Source organism: Salvelinus namaycush, chromosome 19 (genome assembly GCF_016432855.1).
Source record: "Salvelinus namaycush isolate Seneca chromosome 19, SaNama_1.0, whole genome shotgun sequence".
Classification (NCBI taxonomy): Eukaryota; Metazoa; Chordata; class Actinopteri; order Salmoniformes; family Salmonidae; genus Salvelinus; species Salvelinus namaycush.
In genome coordinates, this window is record NC_052325.1 from 25,981,124 (window position 1) to 26,001,658 (window position 20,535).

At 44.4% G+C, this 20,535-nt stretch overlaps 1 protein-coding gene across 2 annotated transcripts in view; it reads left to right on the top strand.

The window, feature by feature from the left end:
* Positions 1–20,535, top strand: part of LOC120063772 (ephrin type-A receptor 6-like) — a 236,441-nt gene that overhangs the window by 191,362 nt on the left and 24,544 nt on the right. For both annotated transcript variants that reach the window (XM_039014064.1, XM_039014065.1), the window contains exons 7-8: positions 13,043–13,330; positions 16,688–16,796. In XM_039014064.1, coding sequence (XP_038869992.1) covers positions 13,043–13,330; positions 16,688–16,796 — 397 coding nt within the window. The remainder of the gene's footprint in view (positions 1–13,042; positions 13,331–16,687; positions 16,797–20,535) is intronic.

Sequence of the window (20,535 nt, forward strand, 5' to 3'; positions counted from 1 at the left end):
AATGTCTGATTTGCTCATATTTGCAAAGGCCTACCTGTGATTTGGCTGGAGGGATGGGAGGAAGGAGTGTACATACTTAATGATCTGCATGTCATTGTGTCAGTTAGGGGAAAACACTGCATGAAACCTTGTTTAATCTTCAGTTTACAGACACACACTCTCCCTTCCTCACACACTCTCTCTGTCTCCCTCACTTTCATAAACACACACACACCACTCTCTCTCTAAATCATACACATACTGCTCCCATCTTTAAAAATGTGAGGCACCAAACAGCATGTAAAGAGCACCAGAAAGTCAAAGACACTGAACAAAAATAAAGTGCATTTGGAAAGTATTCAGACCCATTAACTTTTTCCACATTTTGTTGCATTACAGCCTTATTCAAAAATGGATTCAATCGTTTTCCCCCCTCATCAATCTACACACAATACCCTGTAATGACAAAGCAAAAGCAAATGTATTAAAAATAATTAACTGGAATATGACATTTACATAAGTATTCAGACCCTTTACTCAGTACTTTGTTGAAGCACCTTTGGCAGCGATTACAACCTCGAGTCCTCTTGGGTATGACAGTACAAGCTTGGCACACCTGTATTTGGAGAGTTTCTCCCATTCTTCTCTGCAGATCCTCTCAAGCTCTGTCAGTTTGGATGGGGAGCGTCGCTGCACAGCTATATTCAGGTCTCTACAGAGGTGTTCGATCGGGTTCAATTCCGGGCTTTGGCTGGGCCACTCAAGGACATTCAGAGACTTTTCCTGAAGCCACTCCTGTGTTGTCTTGGCTGTGTGCTTAGGGTCGTTGTCCTGTTGGAAGGTGAACCGTCACCCCAGTCTGAGGTCTTCAGCGCTTTGGTGCTGGTTTTCATCAAGGATCTCTCTGTATTTTGCTCTGTTCAGCTTTCTCTCGATTCTGACTAGTCTCCCATTCCCTGCCTCTGAAAAACATCCTCACAGCATGATGCTGCCACCACCATGCTTCACCGTAGGGATGGTGCCAGGTTTCCTCCAGACGTGACTCTTGGCATTCTGGCCAAAGAGTTCAATCTTGGTTTCATCAGACCAGAGAATCTTGTTTCTCATGGTCTGAGAGTCTTTAGGTGCCTTTTGGCAAACTCCAAGCTGGCTGTCATGTGCCATTTACTGAGGAGTGGCTTCCGTCTGGCCACTCTACCATAAAGCCCTGATTGGTGGAGTTCTGCCGAGATGGTTGTCCTTCTGGAAAGTTCTCCCATCTCCACAGAGGAACTCTGGAGCTCTGTCAGAGTGACAATCGGGTTCTTGGTCACCTCCCTGACCAAGGCCCTTCTTCCCCAATTGCTCAGTTTGGCAGTTTTGAAGGCCACTGTGTTCTTGTGGAGCTTCAATGCTGTAGAAATTTCTCAGTACCCTTCCCCAGATCTGTGCCTTGACACAATCATTTTTCAGACCTCTACGGACAATTCCTTTGACCTCATGGCTTGGTTTTTGCTCTGACATGCACTGTCAACTGTGGGAACTTCTATAGAAAGGTGTGTGCCTTTCCAAATCATGTCCAATCAATTGAATTTACCACAGGTGGACTCCAATCAAGTTGTAGAAACATCTCAATGATGATCAATTGGAACAGAATGCAACTGAGCTCAATTTCGCATATCATAGCAAAAAAGCTGAATACGTATTTAAATAAGGTATTTCGGTTTTTATTTATAAATAAATGTGTTAATAATTTATAAAAACCTGTTTTCGCCTAGTCATTATGGGGTGTTGTGTGTAGAGTGACGAGGGAAAAATTATTTAATACATTTTACAGAAGACTGTAATGTAACAAAATGTGGAAAAAGTCAAGGGGTCTGAATACGTCGATCCAGAGCATCCCAAACATGCTCAATGGGTGACATGTCTGGTGAGAATGCAGGCCATGGAAGAACTAGTACATTTTCAGCTTCCAGGAATTGTGTACAGATCCTTACGACATGGTCGCTGTGCATTATCATGCTGAAACATGAGGTGATGGAGGCAGATGAATTGCAGGACAATGGGCCTCAGGATCTCGTCATGGTATCTCTGTGCATTCAAATTGCCAGCGATAAAATGCAATTGTGTTCGTTGACAGTAGTTTATGCTGGCCCATACCATAACTCCACAGCTACCATAGGGCTGTCACGCCCTGACCTTAGAGATCTTTTTTATGTCTCTATTTTGGTTTGGTCAGGGTGTGAGTTGGGGTGGGTATTCTATGTTCTATTATTTGTATTTCTATGTTTTGGCCTGTCACGTTCCTGACCTGTTTTCCTTTTTCTTGTATTTATTTAGTTGGTCAGAGCGTGAGTTGGGTGGGTTTGTCTATGTTTGATTTTCTATGTTGGGATGTTTGTGTTCGGCCGGGTATGATTCTCAATCAGAGACAGCTGTCAATCGTTGTCCCTGATTGAGAATCATACTTAGGCAGCCTGGGTTTCACGTGTGTTTTGTGGGTGTTTGTCTTCCGTGTAGTCGTTGTGCCACACGGGACTGTTTGTCGGTTTGATTTTCATTTTGTTATCTTGCTTCATATAGTGTTCAGTTCAATGCTAATAAATTATGGACACTAACCACTCCGCGTATTGGTCCGATCCTTCTCGCCTCTCCTCGTCCGAGGAGGAGGAATATGAAAGCCGTAACAGAAACACCCACCACCAAAGGACCAAGCGGAGTGGAGAAGGGCGGCAACAGCAGCGGAAAAAAAACCAGGACTCCTGGACTTGGGAAGAGATTCTGGACGGCAAAGGACCCTGGGCTCAGCCAGGGGAATATCGCCGTCCCAAGGCGGAGTTGGAGGCAGCGAAGGCAGAGAGGCGCTGGTATGAGGAGGCAGCGCGGCGACGCGGTTGGGAGCCCGAGAGTCAGACCCAAACATTTCTTGGGGGGGGGCACACGCGGAGTGTGGCAAAGCCGGGTAGGATACCTGAGCCAACTCCCCGTGCTTACCGTGGAGTGAGAGTGCGTCGTACTGGTCAGACACCGTGTTATGCGGTAAAGCGCACGGTGTCCCCAGTACGCGTGCTTAGCCCAGTGCGGGCTATTCCACCTCGCCGCACTGGTAGGGCTAGGTTGGGCATCGAGCCGGGTGCCATGAAGCCGGCCCAACATATCTGGCCTCCAGTACGTCTCCTCGGGCCGGCGTACATGGCACCAGCCTTACAGATGGTGTCCCCGGTTCGCCAGCATAGCCCAGTGCGGGCTATTCCACCTCGCCGCACTGGCAGGGCTACGGGGACCATTCAACCTGGTAGGGTTGGGGAGGCTCGGTGCTCAAGAGCGCGTGTCCTCCTTCACGGTCCGGTATACCCGGTGCCACCTCCACGTACCAGTCCTCCGGTGGCAGCCCCCCGCACCAGGCTGTCTCTCCGGGTTCTCTCTCCAGCTGCTCCCACCTGTCCAGCGCTGTCAGAGCCTTCCTCCTCTCCAGCGCAGCCAGTGTCTGAACTGTCTGCCTTCCCAGCGCTGTCTGAGCTGCCTGCCTGCCCAGAGCCGTCCAGCCAGGACCAGCCAGAGCCGTCCAGCCAGGATCCGCCAGAGCCGTCCAGCCAGGACCAGCCAGAGCCGTCCAGCCAGGACCAGCCAGAGCCGTCCAGCCAGGACCAGCCAGAGCCGTCCAGCCAGGACCAGCCGGAGCCGTCCAGCCAGGACCAGCCAGAGCCGTCCAGCCAGGACCCGCCAGAGCCGTCCAGCCAGAGCCGTCCAGCCAGGACCAGCCAGAGCCGTCCAGCCAGGACCCGCCAGAGCCGTCCAGCCAGGACCCGCCAGAGCCGTCCAGCCAGGATCCGCCAGAGCCGTCCAGCCAGGATCCGCCAGAGCCGTCCAGCCAGGATCCGCCAGAGCCAGCCAGCCAGGATTCGCCCCTCAGTCCGGTGCTGCCTCTCGGTCCGGTGCTGCCCCTCGGTCCGGAGCTGCCCCTCGGTCCGGAGCTGCCCCTCGGTCCGGAGCTGCCCCTCAGTCCGGAGCTGCCCCTCAGTCCGGAGCTGCCCCTCAGTCCGGAGCTGCCCCTCAGTCCTGTGCTGCCCCTCAGTCCGGTTCTGCCCTTTGGTATAGTGGGATTGACATGGAGGGTGGCCATTGGGAGGAGGCCACGGAAGCGGGGTTTGACTATGGTGGGGTGGGGACCACGACCAGCGCCAGAGCCGCCACCGTGGACAGACGCCCACCCAGACCCTCCCCTAGAGTTTATGCTGGTGCGCCCGGAGTTCGCACCTTAAGGGGGGGGTTATGTCACGTTCCTGACCTGTTTTCCTTTTTCTTGTATTTATTTAGTTGGTCAGGGCGTGAGTTGGGTGGGTTTGTCTATGTTTGATTTACTATGTTGGGATGTTTGTGTTCGGCCTGGTATGATTCTCAATCAGAGACAGCTGTCAATCGTTGTCCCTGATTGAGAATCATACTTAGGCAGCCTGGGTTTCACGTGTGTTTTGTGGGTGTTTGTCTTCCGTGTAGTCGTTGTGCCACACGGGACTGTTTGTCGGTTTGATTTTCATTTTGTTATCTTGCTTCATATAGTGTTCAGTTCAATGCTAATAAATTATGGACACTAACCACTCCGCGTATTGGTCCGATCCTTCTCGCCTCTCCTCGTCCGAGGAGGAGGAATATGAAAGCCGTAACATGGCCGGGTAGGGTTCTCAATCAGGGACAGCTGTCTCGTTGTCTCTGATTGAGAACCATACTTAGGTAGCCCTTTTTCCCACCTAATGTGTGGGTAATTATTATTTTCCGTGTATGTTTGTGTGCACCTCGGTTGCGTCACGTTCTTTGCGGTTTACCTGTTTGTTTTGTTGGTTAAGTTTTTCACTCCTATTAAAAGATGTGGAACGACATGCATGCTGCGCCTCGGTTGTTTTATGACAGTGAGTTTGAGGATAGCGAGCGTGACAGAATTACCCACCACAAGAAGACCAAGCAGCGTGCGCCAACATGGAGGACGAGTTGGACCGGGGAGGAGAGAATGGCAGAGGACAAGACCCGGTCATGGAAGCCCGAGATGCATTTCCCCCCCAAAAAAATTGGGGGGCACATGGGGAGATTGGCGGAGTCGAAGTTTAGACCTGAGCCAACTCCCCGTGCTTACCGTGGGGAGCATGTGACTGGTCAGGCACCGTGTTATGGAGTGATGCGCACGGTGTCTCGAGTGAGCATTCACAGGCCGGTGTGCTCTGTGCCAGCGTCCCGCATTTGCCGGGTGGAAGTGGGCATCCAGCCAGAACGGGTAGTGCCAGCTCTGCGCTCGAGACCTCCAGTGCGCCTCCACGGCCCAGTATATCCTGTGCCAGCGCCAAGAACCAAGCCTCCAGTATGTCTCCCCAGCCTAGTGAATCCGGTGCCTCCGCCAAGAACCAAGCCTCCTGTATGTCTCCTCAGCCTGGTGAGCCCTGTGGCAGCTCCACGTACCAGACTGCTCATACATCTCCTCATTCCAGTGATGATCCATGGCAAGAAGCCTCCAGTGAAGTTCCATGGCACGAAGCCTCCAGTGATGATCCATGGCACGAAGCCTCCAGTGTTGATCCATGGCAAGAAGCCTCCAGTGATGATCCATGGCACGAAGCCTCCAGTGAGGAGTCATGGCACGAAGCCTCCAACGAAGGCCTCCTGTCCGGAGCCTCCAGCGACGGTCCCCAGTCCGGAGCCTCCAGCGACGGTCCCCAGTCCGGAGCCTCCAGCGACGGTCCCCAGTCCGGAGCCTCCAGCGACGGTCTCCAGTCCGGAGCCTCCAGCGACGGTCTCCAGTCCGGAGCCTCCAGCGACGGTCTCCAGTCCGGAGCCTCCAGCGACGGTCCCCAGTCCGGGGCCCTCCCCTATAGGTTTAGGTTTTGCGGCCGGAGTCCACACCTTTGGGGGGGGGGGGGGGGGGGGGGGGGGGGGGGGGGGGGGGTACCGTCACGCCCTGACCTTAGATATCCTTTTTATGTCTCTATTTTGGTTTGGTCAGGGTGTGAGTTGGGGTGGGTCTATTATTTGTATTTCTATGTTTTGGCCGGGTAGGGTTCTCAATCAGGGACAGCTGTCTATCGTTGTCTCTGATTGAGAACCATACTTAGGTAGCCCTTTTTCCCACCTGTCTTTGTGGGAAGTTGTCTTTGTTTGTTGGCACTATAGCCTTTACCTTCACGGTTGTTTTAGCGTTTGTTGTTTTGTTGGCGTCATTTTTTATAATAAAAGCAAATGTACGCCTACCACGCTGCACCTTGGTCCACTCCCTACGACGTCCGCGACAAGGGCACTCTGTTCACAATGTTGACATCAGCAAACCGCTTGTTCACACGACGCCATACACACTGTCTGCGATCTGCCCAGTACAGTTGAAACTGGGATTCATCCAGCGTGCCAGTGGCCATGGAAAGTGAGCATTTGTCCACTGAAGTCTGTTACAACGCCAAACTGCAGTCAGGCCAAGACCCTGGTGAGGACGATGAGCATGCAGATGAGCTTCCCAGAGACGGTTTTTGACAGTTTGTGCAGAAATTCTTCATTTGTACAAACCCACAGTTTCATCAGCTGCCCTGGTGGCTGGTCTGACAATCCCGCAGGTGAAGAAGCCGGATGTGGAGGTCCTGGGCTGGTGTGGTTACACTTGGTCTGAGGTTGTGAGGCCGGTTAGACGTACTGCCAAATTCTCTAAAATGACGTTGGAGGCGGATTTATGGTAGAAAAATGTACATTAAATTCTCTGGCAACAGCTCTGGTGGACGTACCTGCAGTCAGTATGCCAATTGCATGCTCCCTCAAAACTTGAGACATCTGTAGCATTGTGTTGTCTGACAAAACTGCACGTCCCCAGCACAAGGTCCACCTGTGTAATGATTATGCTATTTAATCGGCTTCTTGATATTCCACACTTGTTTATCTTGGCAAAGGATAAATGCTCACTAACAGGGATGTAAACACATTTGTGCACAACATTTGAGGGAAATACGCTTTTTGTGTGTATGGAAAATTTCTGCAATCTTTTATTCCAGCTCATGAAACATGGGACCTACACTTTACATGTTGCGTTTATATTTTTGTTCATATAGTTATGTATATATGAATCCTACCTTTGAAGCACGTCTCATGAGTAGCAGACCCTTTTCCTGTGCCATTCAAATGTGCCTAAACCAACTGTCAAGTTACCAGGTTGTTAGCTAGCTAGGTAACATGACTGAACAACGTTGTTTGTTATCAAACCAATAATTAGCCAGCTGGGAATAGTTTAAAACGGCCCATGACCCATCAAATACACTCCAAATCGTGCAGGAAGAAAAAAAAGGTAGCTCCAGTTATAGGAGTGATATTTTTTAGCCGTTTGAGCTAGAGACAAGCCCTTGTCTTGGCTGTAAAGCTACAAGCATACCTACGTTTGTCCTCTTTGGCACTGCTGCATGATAGCGAACACCTATACTCAGACTGGCCTGTGCTCTTTGTTATATCTGGGATGAAATGATATACAATCTATCAACTTTGCTCACTCTGTGCAATGTTCCAATGTAACAACAGAAGACTGATCAGGGTCTCCATCCTCGCTCGCAATCAAGGCTAAATTCTATTTAACAACTGACAGAGGAATAGATGTGCATGAGGAGCAGACGGAGAGAAGCAGGTGAGTGAGGGCTGGTATGGGATACGGTTGGCTGATTTACAGCTGCCACACCTGATATGTGCTTAGTTAAATAAAGGTGAAATAAAATCATATGAAACGGTACTACGGTATATTAAAATGTTGGTAGTATCATATGAAACGGTACTACGGTATTCTAAAATGTTGGTAGAATCATATGAAACGGTACTACGGTATTCTAAAATGTTGGTAGTATCATATGAAACGGTACTACGGTATTCTAAAATGTTGGTAGAATCATATAAAACGGTACTACGGTATTCTAAAATGTTGGTAGTATCATATGAAACGGTACTACGGTATTCTAAAATGTTGGTAGTATCATATGAAACGGTACTACGGTATTCTAAAATGTTGGTAGTATATGAAACGGTACTACGGTATTCTAAAATGTTGGTAGAATCATATGAAACGGTACTACGGTATTCTAAAATGTTGGTAGTATCATATGAAACGGTACTACGGTATTCTAAAATGTTGGTAGAATCATATGAAACGGTACTACGGTATTCTAAAATGTTGGTAGTATCATATGAAACGGTACTACGGTATATTAAAATGTTGGTAGAATCATATGAAACGGTACTACGGTATTCTAAAATGTTGGTAGAATCATATGAAACGGTACTACGGTATATTAAAATGTTGGTAGAATCATATGAAACGGTACTACGGTATATTAAAATGTTGGTAGAATCATATGAAACGGTACTACGGTATTCTAACATGTTGGTAGAATCATATGAAACGGTACTACGGTATTCTAAAATGTTGGTAGAATCATATGAAATGGTACTACGGTATTCTAAAATGTTGGTAGAATCATATGAAACGGTACTACGGTATTCTAAAATGTTGGTAGTATCATATGAAACGGTACTACGGTATATTAAAATGTTGGTAGAATCATATGAAACGGTACTACGGTATTCTAAAATGTTGGTAGAATCATATGAAACGGTACTACGGTATATTAAAATGTTGGTAGAATCATATGAAACGGTACTACGGTATTCTAAAATGTTGGTAGAATCATATGAAACGGTACTACGGTATTCTAAAATGTTGGTAGAATCATATGAAACGGTACTACGGTATTCTAAAATGTTGGTAGAATCATATGAAATGGTACTACGGTATATTAAAATGTTGGTAGAATCATATGAAACGGTACTACGGTATTCTAAAATGTTGGTAGAATCATATGAAACGGTACTACGGTATTCTAAAATGTTGGTAGAATCATATGAAACGGTACTACGGTATTCTAAAATGTTGGTAGAATCATATGAAACGGTACTACGGTATATTAAAATGTTGGTAGAATCATATGAAACGGTACTACGGTATTCTAAAATGTTGGTAGAATCATATGAAACGGTACTACGGTATTCTAAAATGTTGGTAGTATCATATGAAACGGTACTACGGTATTCTAAAATGTTGGTAGTATCATATGAAACGGTATTACGGTATTCTAAAATGTTGGTAGAATCATATGAAACGGTACTACGGTATATTAAAATGTTGGTAGAATCATATGAAACGGTACTACGGTATATTAAAATGTTGGTAGAATCATATGAAACGGTACTACGGTATTCTAAAATGTTGGTAGAATCATATGAAACGGTACTACGGTATTCTAAAATGTTGGTAGAATCATATGAAATGGTACTACGGTATTCTAAAATGTTGGTAGAATCATATGAAACGGTACTACGGTATTCTAAAATGTTGGTAGTATCATATGAAACGGTACTACGGTATTCTAAAATGTTGGTAGAATCATATGAAACGGTACTACGGTATTCTAAAATGTTGGTAGTATCATATGAAACGGTACTACGGTATATTAAAATGTTGGTAGAATCATATGAAACGGTACTACGGTATTCTAAAATGTTGGTAGAATCATATGAAACGGTACTACGGTATATTAAAATGTTGGTAGAATCATATGAAACGGTACTACGGTATATTAAAATGTTGGTAGAATCATATGAAACGGTACTACGGTATTCTAACATGTTGGTAGAATCATATGAAACGGTACTACGGTATTCTAAAATGTTGGTAGAATCATATGAAATGGTACTACGGTATTCTAAAATGTTGGTAGAATCATATGAAACGGTACTACGGTATTCTAAAATGTTGGTAGAATCATATGAAACGGTACTACGGTATTCTAAAATGTTGGTAGAATCATATGAAACGGTACTACGGTATATTAAAATGTTGGTAGAATCATGTGAAACGGTACTACGGTATTCTAAAATGTTGGTAGAATCATATGAAACGGTACTACGGTATTCTAAAATGTTGGTAGAATCATATGAAACGGTACTACGGTATTCTAAAATGTTGGTAGAATCATATGAAATGGTACTACGGTATATTAAAATGTTGGTAGAATCATATGAAACGGTACTACGGTATTCTAAAATGTTGGTAGAATCATATGAAACGGTACTACGGTATTCTAAAATGTTGGTAGAATCATATGAAACGGTACTACGGTATTCTAAAATGTTGGTAGAATCATATGAAACGGTACTACGGTATATTAAAATGTTGGTAGAATCATATGAAACGGTACTACGGTATTCTAAAATGTTGGTAGAATCATATGAAACGGTACTACGGTATTCTAAAATGTTGGTAGTATCATATGAAACGGTACTACGGTATTCTAAAATGTTGGTAGTATCATATGAAACGGTATTACGGTATTCTAAAATGTTGGTAGAATCATATGAAACGGTACTACGGTATATTAAAATGTTGGTAGAATCATATGAAACGGTACTACGGTATTCTAAAATGTTGGTAGTATCATATGAAACGGTACTACGGTATTCTAAAATGTTGGTAGTATCATATGAAACGGTACTACGGTATTCTAAAATGTTGGTAGAATCATATGAAACGGTACTACGGTATTCTAAAATGTTGGTAGAATCATATGAAACGGTACTACGGTATTCTAAAATGTTGGTAGAATCATATGAAACGGTACTACGGTATTCTAAAATGTTGGTAGAATCATATGAAACGGTACTACGGTATTCTAAAATGTTGGTCGAATCATATGAAACGGTACTACGGTATTCTAAAATGTTGGTAGAATCATATGAAACGGTACTACGGTATTCTAAAATGTTGGTAGTATCATATGAAACGGTACTACGGTATTCTAAAATGTTGGTAGTATCATATGAAACGGTACTACGGTATTCTAAAATGTTGGTAGAATCATATGAAACGGTACTACGGTATTCTAAAATGTTGGTAGAATCATATGAAACGGTACTACGGTATTCTAAAATGTTGGTAGTATCATATGAAACGGTACTACGGTATTCTAAAATGTTGGTAGTGTCATATGAAACGGTACTACGGTATTCTAAAATGTTGGTAGAATCATATGAAACGGTACTACGGTATTCAAAAATGTTGGTATCATACCGTGGTACGGTATACCGTGCAACACTAGTGTGGACAGGGTCATCTGCTCACTTAGATGTTATTTATCTACAGATTTGTCGGTGATGAATGGGGTATTTCCAGGGACAAAAATAACAACATACACACGCAAGTACAAACGCACACATAATGAAACATTAATGATGTGACATGTAGCCTACTATGTAAAGTAATGTGTACCATAATAAGTTGTCAGCTTTGTGTATGTGTTTCTGTGGATGTTATGATAATTATTTTGTGTGTGTGTGTGTGTGTGTGTGTGTGTGTGTGTCTGTGTCTGTGTCTGTGTGTGTGTGTGTGTGTGTGTGTGTGTGTGTGTGTGTGTGTGTGTGTGTGTGTGTGTGTGTGTGTGTGTGTGTGTGTGTGTGTGAGAGAGAATGAAGTGCCCTTTCAGCTGACTCATTATGCAAAATAAATCAGCTAATTTCAATCAGCCATGATATTATGTTGTTGTTCAATTTTAGCTTACATTTGGGAAGCCTTACTAGCCTGAAAGGCTATTATGTTCTTCATTATTAAGAACAAACCAAGCATTGAAATAGATCAGGAGGCAGAATTAGTTTAAGCTCACAGCACTAAACTGCCTGCTGGAAATGCAGCCTCGACACGAAGGTGATTTGACTGTAGGAAACATCCGTCAGTCCAGTTACTGATGGAGCTGAAATAAACATAGAAGTTTTAATCATCACTCTGTGGATACGGGTTAGTTCAGTTTTGAGAAGAGTTTGTAATTCTCATAATAGTGTTTATTGTCCTGTTTTCCTTTACTGATATTTACTTGTTGTCATTTTTCAGGCCCACATTCCTGTATTGAGTCATTTTGTGCCAGCATGGTAATGTAAGAGAAATGTGGGCGATAGCATGCTATTAAGGCCATCCTGACCCATTTGTTTATAAATGGGGATAGTATATTCCACTGGCTTCCCGCAACATAGGGTATCTAAATCAGTTGGTTTCAGCTTTTAGGATGAGAAGGAGGGGACAAGGTGTGTATGGTATTCTATGTCAAGTCAGGGCTGACTAAAGCCACTTAAAGTGTCTTTCTTCTAATGATTGATGATTACTCTCTGCTACTTTTTTCCAATAAATCCTGCACCTAGTTGAAATCCTCTTGCCGTCATAACATACCCCCTACCTTGGCCGTTACACAGTACAGTTTGACATCCCTAAAATTAAGTGTTCACCATCTATTTTGAAAGGTTTTAATAACACCGATATTTATGTAGATAAATCTTAGCGAACTGTTTACCACGTTGAGTTAATAGGATATTAATTAGTGAGAGGCTGATATCACCTGCCGGTGGCTGTAGTCAAGCCCTGGGCCAATATTTACTCAGCACTAATGTAATCAACACACGACTAATATGATTTATATCAACACAGCTAACTAACCAATCTCCCATGTAGACCTGTTGTACTGGAGGATCCATAGATGCTATTATGACCGTAAAACCCCTAATAATTTGATATTAAGATAATTGGATGCTCCAGGCTTATCTCTAGGAAAGCAAAGCCTTTCCTGTGAAATGATGAAGCATATAATCAGAAGCTGGTGTCAGCCTTCCATCACTACTCAGATTAAATAGAACGATGGCACCGACAGAGAGGACTGCCTTGCTTCTAGTTCTTAGGAAACTTTGCAGTATTTTTTTTTTAATGTAGTATTCCTTACATTGTTTTAGCCCAGAATTTTTTGGGGACATATATTTATATATTCTTAATTCCATTCCTTACTTAGATTTGTCTGTATTGGGTATATGTTGTGGAATTGTTAGATATTACTTGTTAGATATTGCTGCACTTGTTGGAACTAGAAGCACAAGCATTTCGCTACACCCACAATAACATCTGCTAAACACGTGTATGTGACCAATAAAATTTGATTTGATGTTAGTAGTTGAACACCTGACCTTTAACATTCTCTCTGATTGGTTCCTCCAGGTCCCTTTATGGTGGGCGTGCTGAAGAAGGACTGGGCATCTCAGAACAGCATTGCCCTGTCGTGGCTGGAGCCAGAACAGACATCCCTCCTGGTGGTCGACTATGAGGTCAAGTACTACGAGAAGGAACATGAGGAGTTGAGCTACTCATCGACGCGGACCAAAGCCCCCAGTGTAATCATCACAGGGTTAAAGCCCTCCACCTGCTACGTCTTCAGCCTGAGAACACGCACCTCCGCTGGACACAGCGCCTACAGCCCCAAATACGAGTATGAGACCACGGACGACAGTGAGTACCTCGTACCGCCCTCTGTGTCTGTTTCATGACCCCTAACACTTAACCCTTGACCCCAAACACTTAACCCTAGATGTAATCATTGAAAATATAAATACATGAACTTGCCAATGTGCTGGTGATGTTGTTTTTATTTATATTGACTTTTAGAGAGGCTTTACAGCTAACATTGAAGTTGACAGAGTGTACTGATGTATATAGTGTACAGATGAGTCATTGATCACTCATGCACTTTTCTACCTGTATTTATTGTCTGTATATGTCCTTTTCTATGCTTTATTGTGTGTTTTTATGTATACACAGAGCCACAACCAAAATGTTCCCACGGGGATAATAAAGCCATGCTGAATACTAACATACAGACCTGTGTTTGTGGTTCTGTCCTATATACTTGGTCAGTTCTTGAAGGGGTTCTTTTTTACTGTACCAGGGTTTTTATCTTAGAGGTGCCAGAACTCAAGCAGTAGAAATATAGAGGTGTAGGTTCTCTATACTGGTTGGTCAGCACCAGTCCACTGATCTGGCCTCAGTGGCATCTCCTATCTTCTCCTCTTTTCCCCCTTATCTATCCAGCTGAAGAGCTTTCTTTATCTAGTGGATCAGACAGTCCTGGCCTGCCTTTGTTCTGCCCTTTAATCAAGGAGAAAATACCCTCTCCCTCCCTCCCCTCCTTACCTCCCTCCCTTCTCTCCCCTGTATCCCTCCCTTTCTGCTTGTCCCCGACCTCTCCATACCTGCTCTGCCTCTCCTCCTATCTAACCTCTTCCTTCCCCATCTACAGTGCCTTCCGAAAGTATTCAGACGCCTTGACTTTTTCCACATTTTGTTACGTGACAGCCTTATTCTAAAATGGATGAAATAAATAAAACATCCTCATCAATCTACACACACCACCCCACAATGAAAAGCAAAAACAGGTTTTTAGAAATATTTGCTAATTTATAAAAAGTAAAAACAGACATACATATTATTTACATAAGTACTCAGACCCTTTGCTATGACACTCGAAATTGAGCTCAGATGCATCCTGTTTCAATTGATAATCCTTGATGTTTTTACAACTTGATTGGTGTCCACCTGTGGTAAATTCAATTAATTGGAAATGATTTGGAAAGGCACACACCTTTCTATATAAGGTCCCACAGTTGACAGTGTATTTCCGAGCAAAAACAAAGCCATGAGGTCAAAGGAATTGTGCATAGAGCTCCGAGACAGGATTGTGTCGAGACACAGATCTGGGGAAGGGTACCAAAAAGTGTCTGCAGCATTGAAGGTCCCCAAGAACACAGTGGCCTCCATCATTCTTAAATGGAAGAAGTCTGGAACCACCAAGACTCAGCCTAGAGCTGGCCGCCCGGCCAAACTGAGCAATCGGGGGAGAAGGGCCTGGGTCAGGGAGGTGACGAATAACCCGATGGTCACTCTGACAGAGCTCTGGAGTTGTGAGAACCTTCCAGAAGGACAACCATCTCTGCAGCACTCCACCAATCAGAGCTTTATGGTAGAGTGGCCAGACGGAAGCCACTCCTCAATAAAAGGCACATGACAGCCAGCTTGGAGTTTGCCAAAAGGCACCTAAAGACTCTCACCATGAGAAACAAGATTCTCTGTTCTGATGAAAACATGATTGAACTCTTTGGCCTGAATTCCAAGCGTCAGGTCTGAAGGAAACCTGGCACCATCCCTACGGTGAAGTACGTTGGTGGCATCATCATGCTGTGGGGATGTTTTTCAGCGACGGGGACTGGGAGACTAGTCAGGATCGAGGGAAAGATGAACAGAGCAAAGTACAGAGATCCTTGATGAAAACCTGCTCAAGAGAGTTCAGGACCTCAGTCTAGGACGAAAGTTCATCAGGTTCAACAGGACAACGACCCTAAGCACACAGCCAAGATAACACAGAAGTGGCTTCGGGACAAGTCTCTGAATGTCCTTGAGTGGCCTAGCCAGAGCTCGGACTTCAACCTGACCTCTCTAGAGAGACCTGGAAATAGCTGTGCAGCGACGCTCCCCATCCAAACTGACAGAGCTTGAGAGGATCTGCAGAGAAGAATGGGAGAAACTTCACAAATACAGGTGTTCCAAGTTTGTAGTGTCATACCCAAGAGGACTTGAGGCTGTAATCGCTGCCAAAGGTGCTTCAACAAAGTACTGAGTAAAGGGTCTGAATACTTATGTAAATGTGTTATTTCCGGGGTAAAAAAAAATACAAAAATTTCTACATTTTCTAAAAACCTGTTTCTGCTTTGTCATTATGGGGTATTGTGTGTAGATTGATGAGGGAAAAAAATGTTTCATACATTTTAGAAAAAGGCTGTAACGTAACAAAATGTGGAAAAACTCAAGGGGTCTGAATACTTTCCAAAGGCATGACAGTCATGACAGCCCTTTAGATTCAAGCCTTTCACACACATCCACACAAACACAAAGGCATCGGTCTCATTAGCGTCAATCAGGCCTGACTGCTCAGTTAGGCTTCAGAGTGTGTGTGAAATCCTGGTCAGGAGAACCGTCCTGTGAAGTCATCTACCCCTCTGATCAGCTATGTTCCTCTCTCCTCGTCTGACTGGCAATTATCTCTTACCAGACCCCAGCTAGACACACACACATACACTCTCGCACACACACACACACACACACATTCTGACCTTCACACATTCAAGCGTACACACACACTTACGAACATATTGGCGCCGATCCTCACACATCCACGCATACATGCGGGCACACAAATGCTGTCACGTCTGGGTTGGGGGCTACGCATCCTGATCACCAATTCATATTCATTAAGTGTAAAATATTGTAGAAATAAGTTTTGCTAATAGCAATCATCTTTCAATTATGTGGGATTCGTTAGCCCTGTGAAGAAACAGAGAGAAGGGAAAATAATGAATATCAAATGTGGCTAATTTTGGCAAATGATCAGAGACTAAATCACAATTTCATGAATGAATAATATTAATTAAATGGCACCAAGCATATGAATGATTCCTTTTAAAATAGAATGGTTGTCTTTCAGACCAAGAGTTCATCAATCTCTCCATATTCATTTCAAATTAATTAATACTAACAATATCAATTATTACTAATAAAAGTGCTTTTCTCTCCTCAGTCTGATTTGATAAAGATGTTTTAAAAGTGGTATAGTTATATTGTCTTTTATGGCTTTTTCTGACTTAATCATGTGAATGTATATTGTTTTTGTGATGTCACCTCTTTTCCAGTGATATGGCTGTATGTCTATACTTGTGATGTCACCTCTCTTCCAGTGATATGGCTGTATGTCTATACTGTAAATCACTTAATAGGTCCAGACAATAATCAATCAATTGATTTGTCCCCTCCCCGTAGCGTCGGACATGGCGTCAGACCAGGGTCAGGTGTTGGTGATCGTCACGGCAGCCGTGGGAGGCTTCACTCTCCTCATCATCCTCACCCTCTTCTTCCTCATCACCGGACGGTAAGAGACACACACACACACACACACACACACACACACACACACACACACACAGACACACACACACACACACACACACACACACACACACACACACACACACACACACACACACACACACACACACACACACACTTCTTAGGTTCTTGGGAGATGTCCCAAGGGACTAGTAGGTCAGCACCACAGACAGGGCTGTAGGATAGTTCAGCACCATGGACAGCACTAAAGGTGTCTTCAGGAGCATTGACAGGGCTGTAGGATAGTTCAGCACCGTGGACAGCACTAAAGGTGTCTTCAGGAGCATTGAAAGGGCTGTAAGATAGTTCAGCACCATGGACAGCACTAAAGATGTCTTCATGAGCATTGACAGGACTGTAGAATAGTTCAGCACCATGGACAGCACTAAAGATGTCTTCATGAACATTGACAGGGCTGTAGAATAGTTCAGCACCATGGACAGCACTAAAGATGTCTTCAGTTGCACTGACAGGGCTGTAGGATAGTTCAGCACCATGGACAACATTAAAGGTGTCTTCAATTGCACTGACAGGGCTATAGGATAGTTCAGCACCATGGACAGCACTAAAGATGTCTTCAGTTGCACTGACAGGGCTGTAGGATAGTTCAGCACCATGGACAGCACTAAAGATGTCTTCATGAGCATTGCCAGGGCTGTAGAATAGTTCAGCACCATGGACAGCACTAAAGATGTCTTCATGAGCATTGACAGGGCTGTAGCATAGTTCAGCACCATGGACAACATTAAAGATGTCTTCATGAGCATTGCCAGGGCTGTAGAATAGTTCAGCACCATGGACAGCACTAAAGATGTCTTCATGAGCATTGGCAGGGCTGTAGAATAGTTCAGCACCATGGACAGCACTAAAGATGTCTTCATGAGCATTGACAGGGCTGTAGAATAGTTCAGCACCATGGACAGCACTAAAGATGTCTTCATGAGCATTGCCAGGGCTGTAGAATAGTTCAGCACCATGGACAGCACTAAAGATGTCTTCAGTTGCACTGACAGGGCTGTAGGATAGTTCAGCACCATGGACAGCACTAAAGATGTCTTCAGTTGCACTGACAGGGCTGTAGGATAGTTCATCACCATGGACAGCACTAAAGATGTCTTCAGTTGCACTGACAGGGCTATAGGATAGTTCAGCACCATGGACAACATTAAAGGTGTCTTCAATTGCACTGACAGGGCTGGAGGATAGTTCAGCACCATGGACAGCACTAAAGATGTCTCCAGTTGCACTGACAGGGCTGTAGGATAGTTCAGCACCATGGACAACATTAAAGGTGTCTTCAGTTGCACTGACAGGGCTATAGGATAGTTCAGCACCATGGACAACATTAAAGATGTCTTCATGAGCATTGCCAGGGCTGTAGAATAGCTCAGCACCATGGACAGCACTAAAGATGTCTTCATGAGCATTGACAGGGCAGTAGAATAGTTCAGCACCATGGACAGCACTAAAGATGTCTTCATGAGCATTGCCAGGGCTGTAGAATAGTTCGGCACCATGGACAGCACTAAAGATGTCTTCATGAGCATTGACAAGGCTGTAGAATAGTTCAGCACCATGGACAGCACTAAAGATGCCTTCATGAGCATTGCCAGGGCTGTAGAATAGTTCAGCACCATGGACAGCACTAAATATGTCTTCATGAGCATTGCCAGGGCTGTAGAATAGTTCAGCACCATGGACAGCACTAAAGATGTCTTCATGAGCATTGCCAGGGCTGTAGAATAGTTCAGCACCATGGACAGCACTAAAGATGTCTTCAGTTGCACGGACAGGGCTGTAGGATAGTTCAGCACCATGGACAACATTAAAGGTGTCTTCAGTTGCACTGACAGGGCTGTAGGATAGTTCAGCACCATGGACAACATTAAAGGTGTCTTCAGTTGCACTGACAGGGCTATAGGATAGTTCAGCACCATGGACAACATTAAAGATGTCTTCATGAGCATTGCCAGGGCTGTAGAATAGTTCAGCACCATGGACAGCACTAAAGATGTCTTCATGAGCATTGCCAGGGCTGTAGAATAGTTCAGCACCATGGACAGCACTAAAGATGTCTTCAGTTGCACTGACAGGGCTGTAGGATAGTTCAGCACCATGGACAACATTAAAGATGTCTTCATGAGCATTGCCAGGGCTGTAGAATAGTTCAGCACCATGGACAGCACTAAAGATGTCTTCATGAACATTGACAGGGCTGTAGAATAGTTCAGCACCATGGACAGCACTAAAGATGTCTTCAGTTGCACTGACAGGGCTGTAGGATAGTTCAGCACCATGGACAGCACTAAAGATGTCTTCAGTTGCACTGACAGGGCTGGAGGATAGTTCAGCACCATCGACAGCACCAGAAAGGAAAAGGCGAAGCGAGAGGGATAACTTGGCCAAAAATCTGTCTTCTCGAGCAGGTGGCGTTGTTCCGTTTCTTTCGCTCACCAAGGGAGGAGTTTTTATATACAGTGGAGGTCAATGAGAGAGTGTCGAATTTGGTCAGCAAAAAATGTAATGACTTATTTGCTACGTAGGTTTATTTGATCAAATACATTTTTTGGAATGCTTAGGTTGCTACGAGTGTACTGATATAAGTAGGACACGTGACATCCCGGCAAATTTGAGAAAAAACACTTTATATCGGAGTTGTCTTGAGATGGCTATGCATACAGTATTCATGAACATAGCATCAGCTAGTAGCATAGCATCTCTCTCCATTGAATGCAGGCGGTTGACGTCAACACCCCTCATCGAATATTCAAGTATTAAAATAACGAGATGTAGTAATCTTCAGTAGCACTGACAGGGCTGTAGGAAAGTTCAGCACCAGACTACTGTGGACAGCTCCCTCTGTACTGAGAGGCCTACATACAGTAATACAATGGCATTTCACACTTAATTTTAAAAAGTTTGAAATGTACCCAAAGAACAATTAAAAGTAGGATGTGACGAAACCTTTGAGATGACCTTCCAGTCTATGTAGGTGTTAAGTCTGTTCTGAAAAGCTTTCTAAATAAGGGAGTGCACTGAGGCACTGTGAATTTAGATAAGTAGCGTCAAACGGGAACCAGTTAAACCAGGACTGTCCCTCAATACTCATGTGTGTATCTGTCTATGTATAGGTGACCGTCCGGCCTGTGTAGGGGTGGGTCTATCTTTGTACTCTACTCTAAACCCACACTACTGCTCTTCACTTCTACTTCAGGGTTATCTTTCAACACTCATCCCTCTCTCCTCTCTTTCATCACTCTCTGATTCCTCTCTGTCCTCTCATCATTCTGTCTGTGCTCCTCTCTCTTTTGTCTCTTTGCACTTCCTCCTCTCATCCTCTCCTCATTCTCTCCTCTTTTATCAGTGGAAACACAGTGGCTTCAGCATGTAGTAATGACTCAGTGGATATTAGGGTAGAGAGTAGGTTGAATTACATTGACTTTTAGATTAACGCTCTGGGCAGGGTTTGATATTGAAAGGTGTGTGTGTGTGTGTGTGTGTGTGTGTGTGTGTGTGTGTGTGTGTGTTTTTGAGCGCGTGTGTTCGTGAATATCCTAGAATAGCCTTTAAAGCCGCAACACTATCCTTTACACCCTTTTTTGAGAACACCTTTGAAAAATAGTTTGTGTGTCTGTCTGTGTGTGCGTTCACTCTTTGTGTGTTTTCAAAGCCAGTGATTCAGTGATAGAGTGGTGCTAGACAGGTCTAATAAAGGAGCTTTA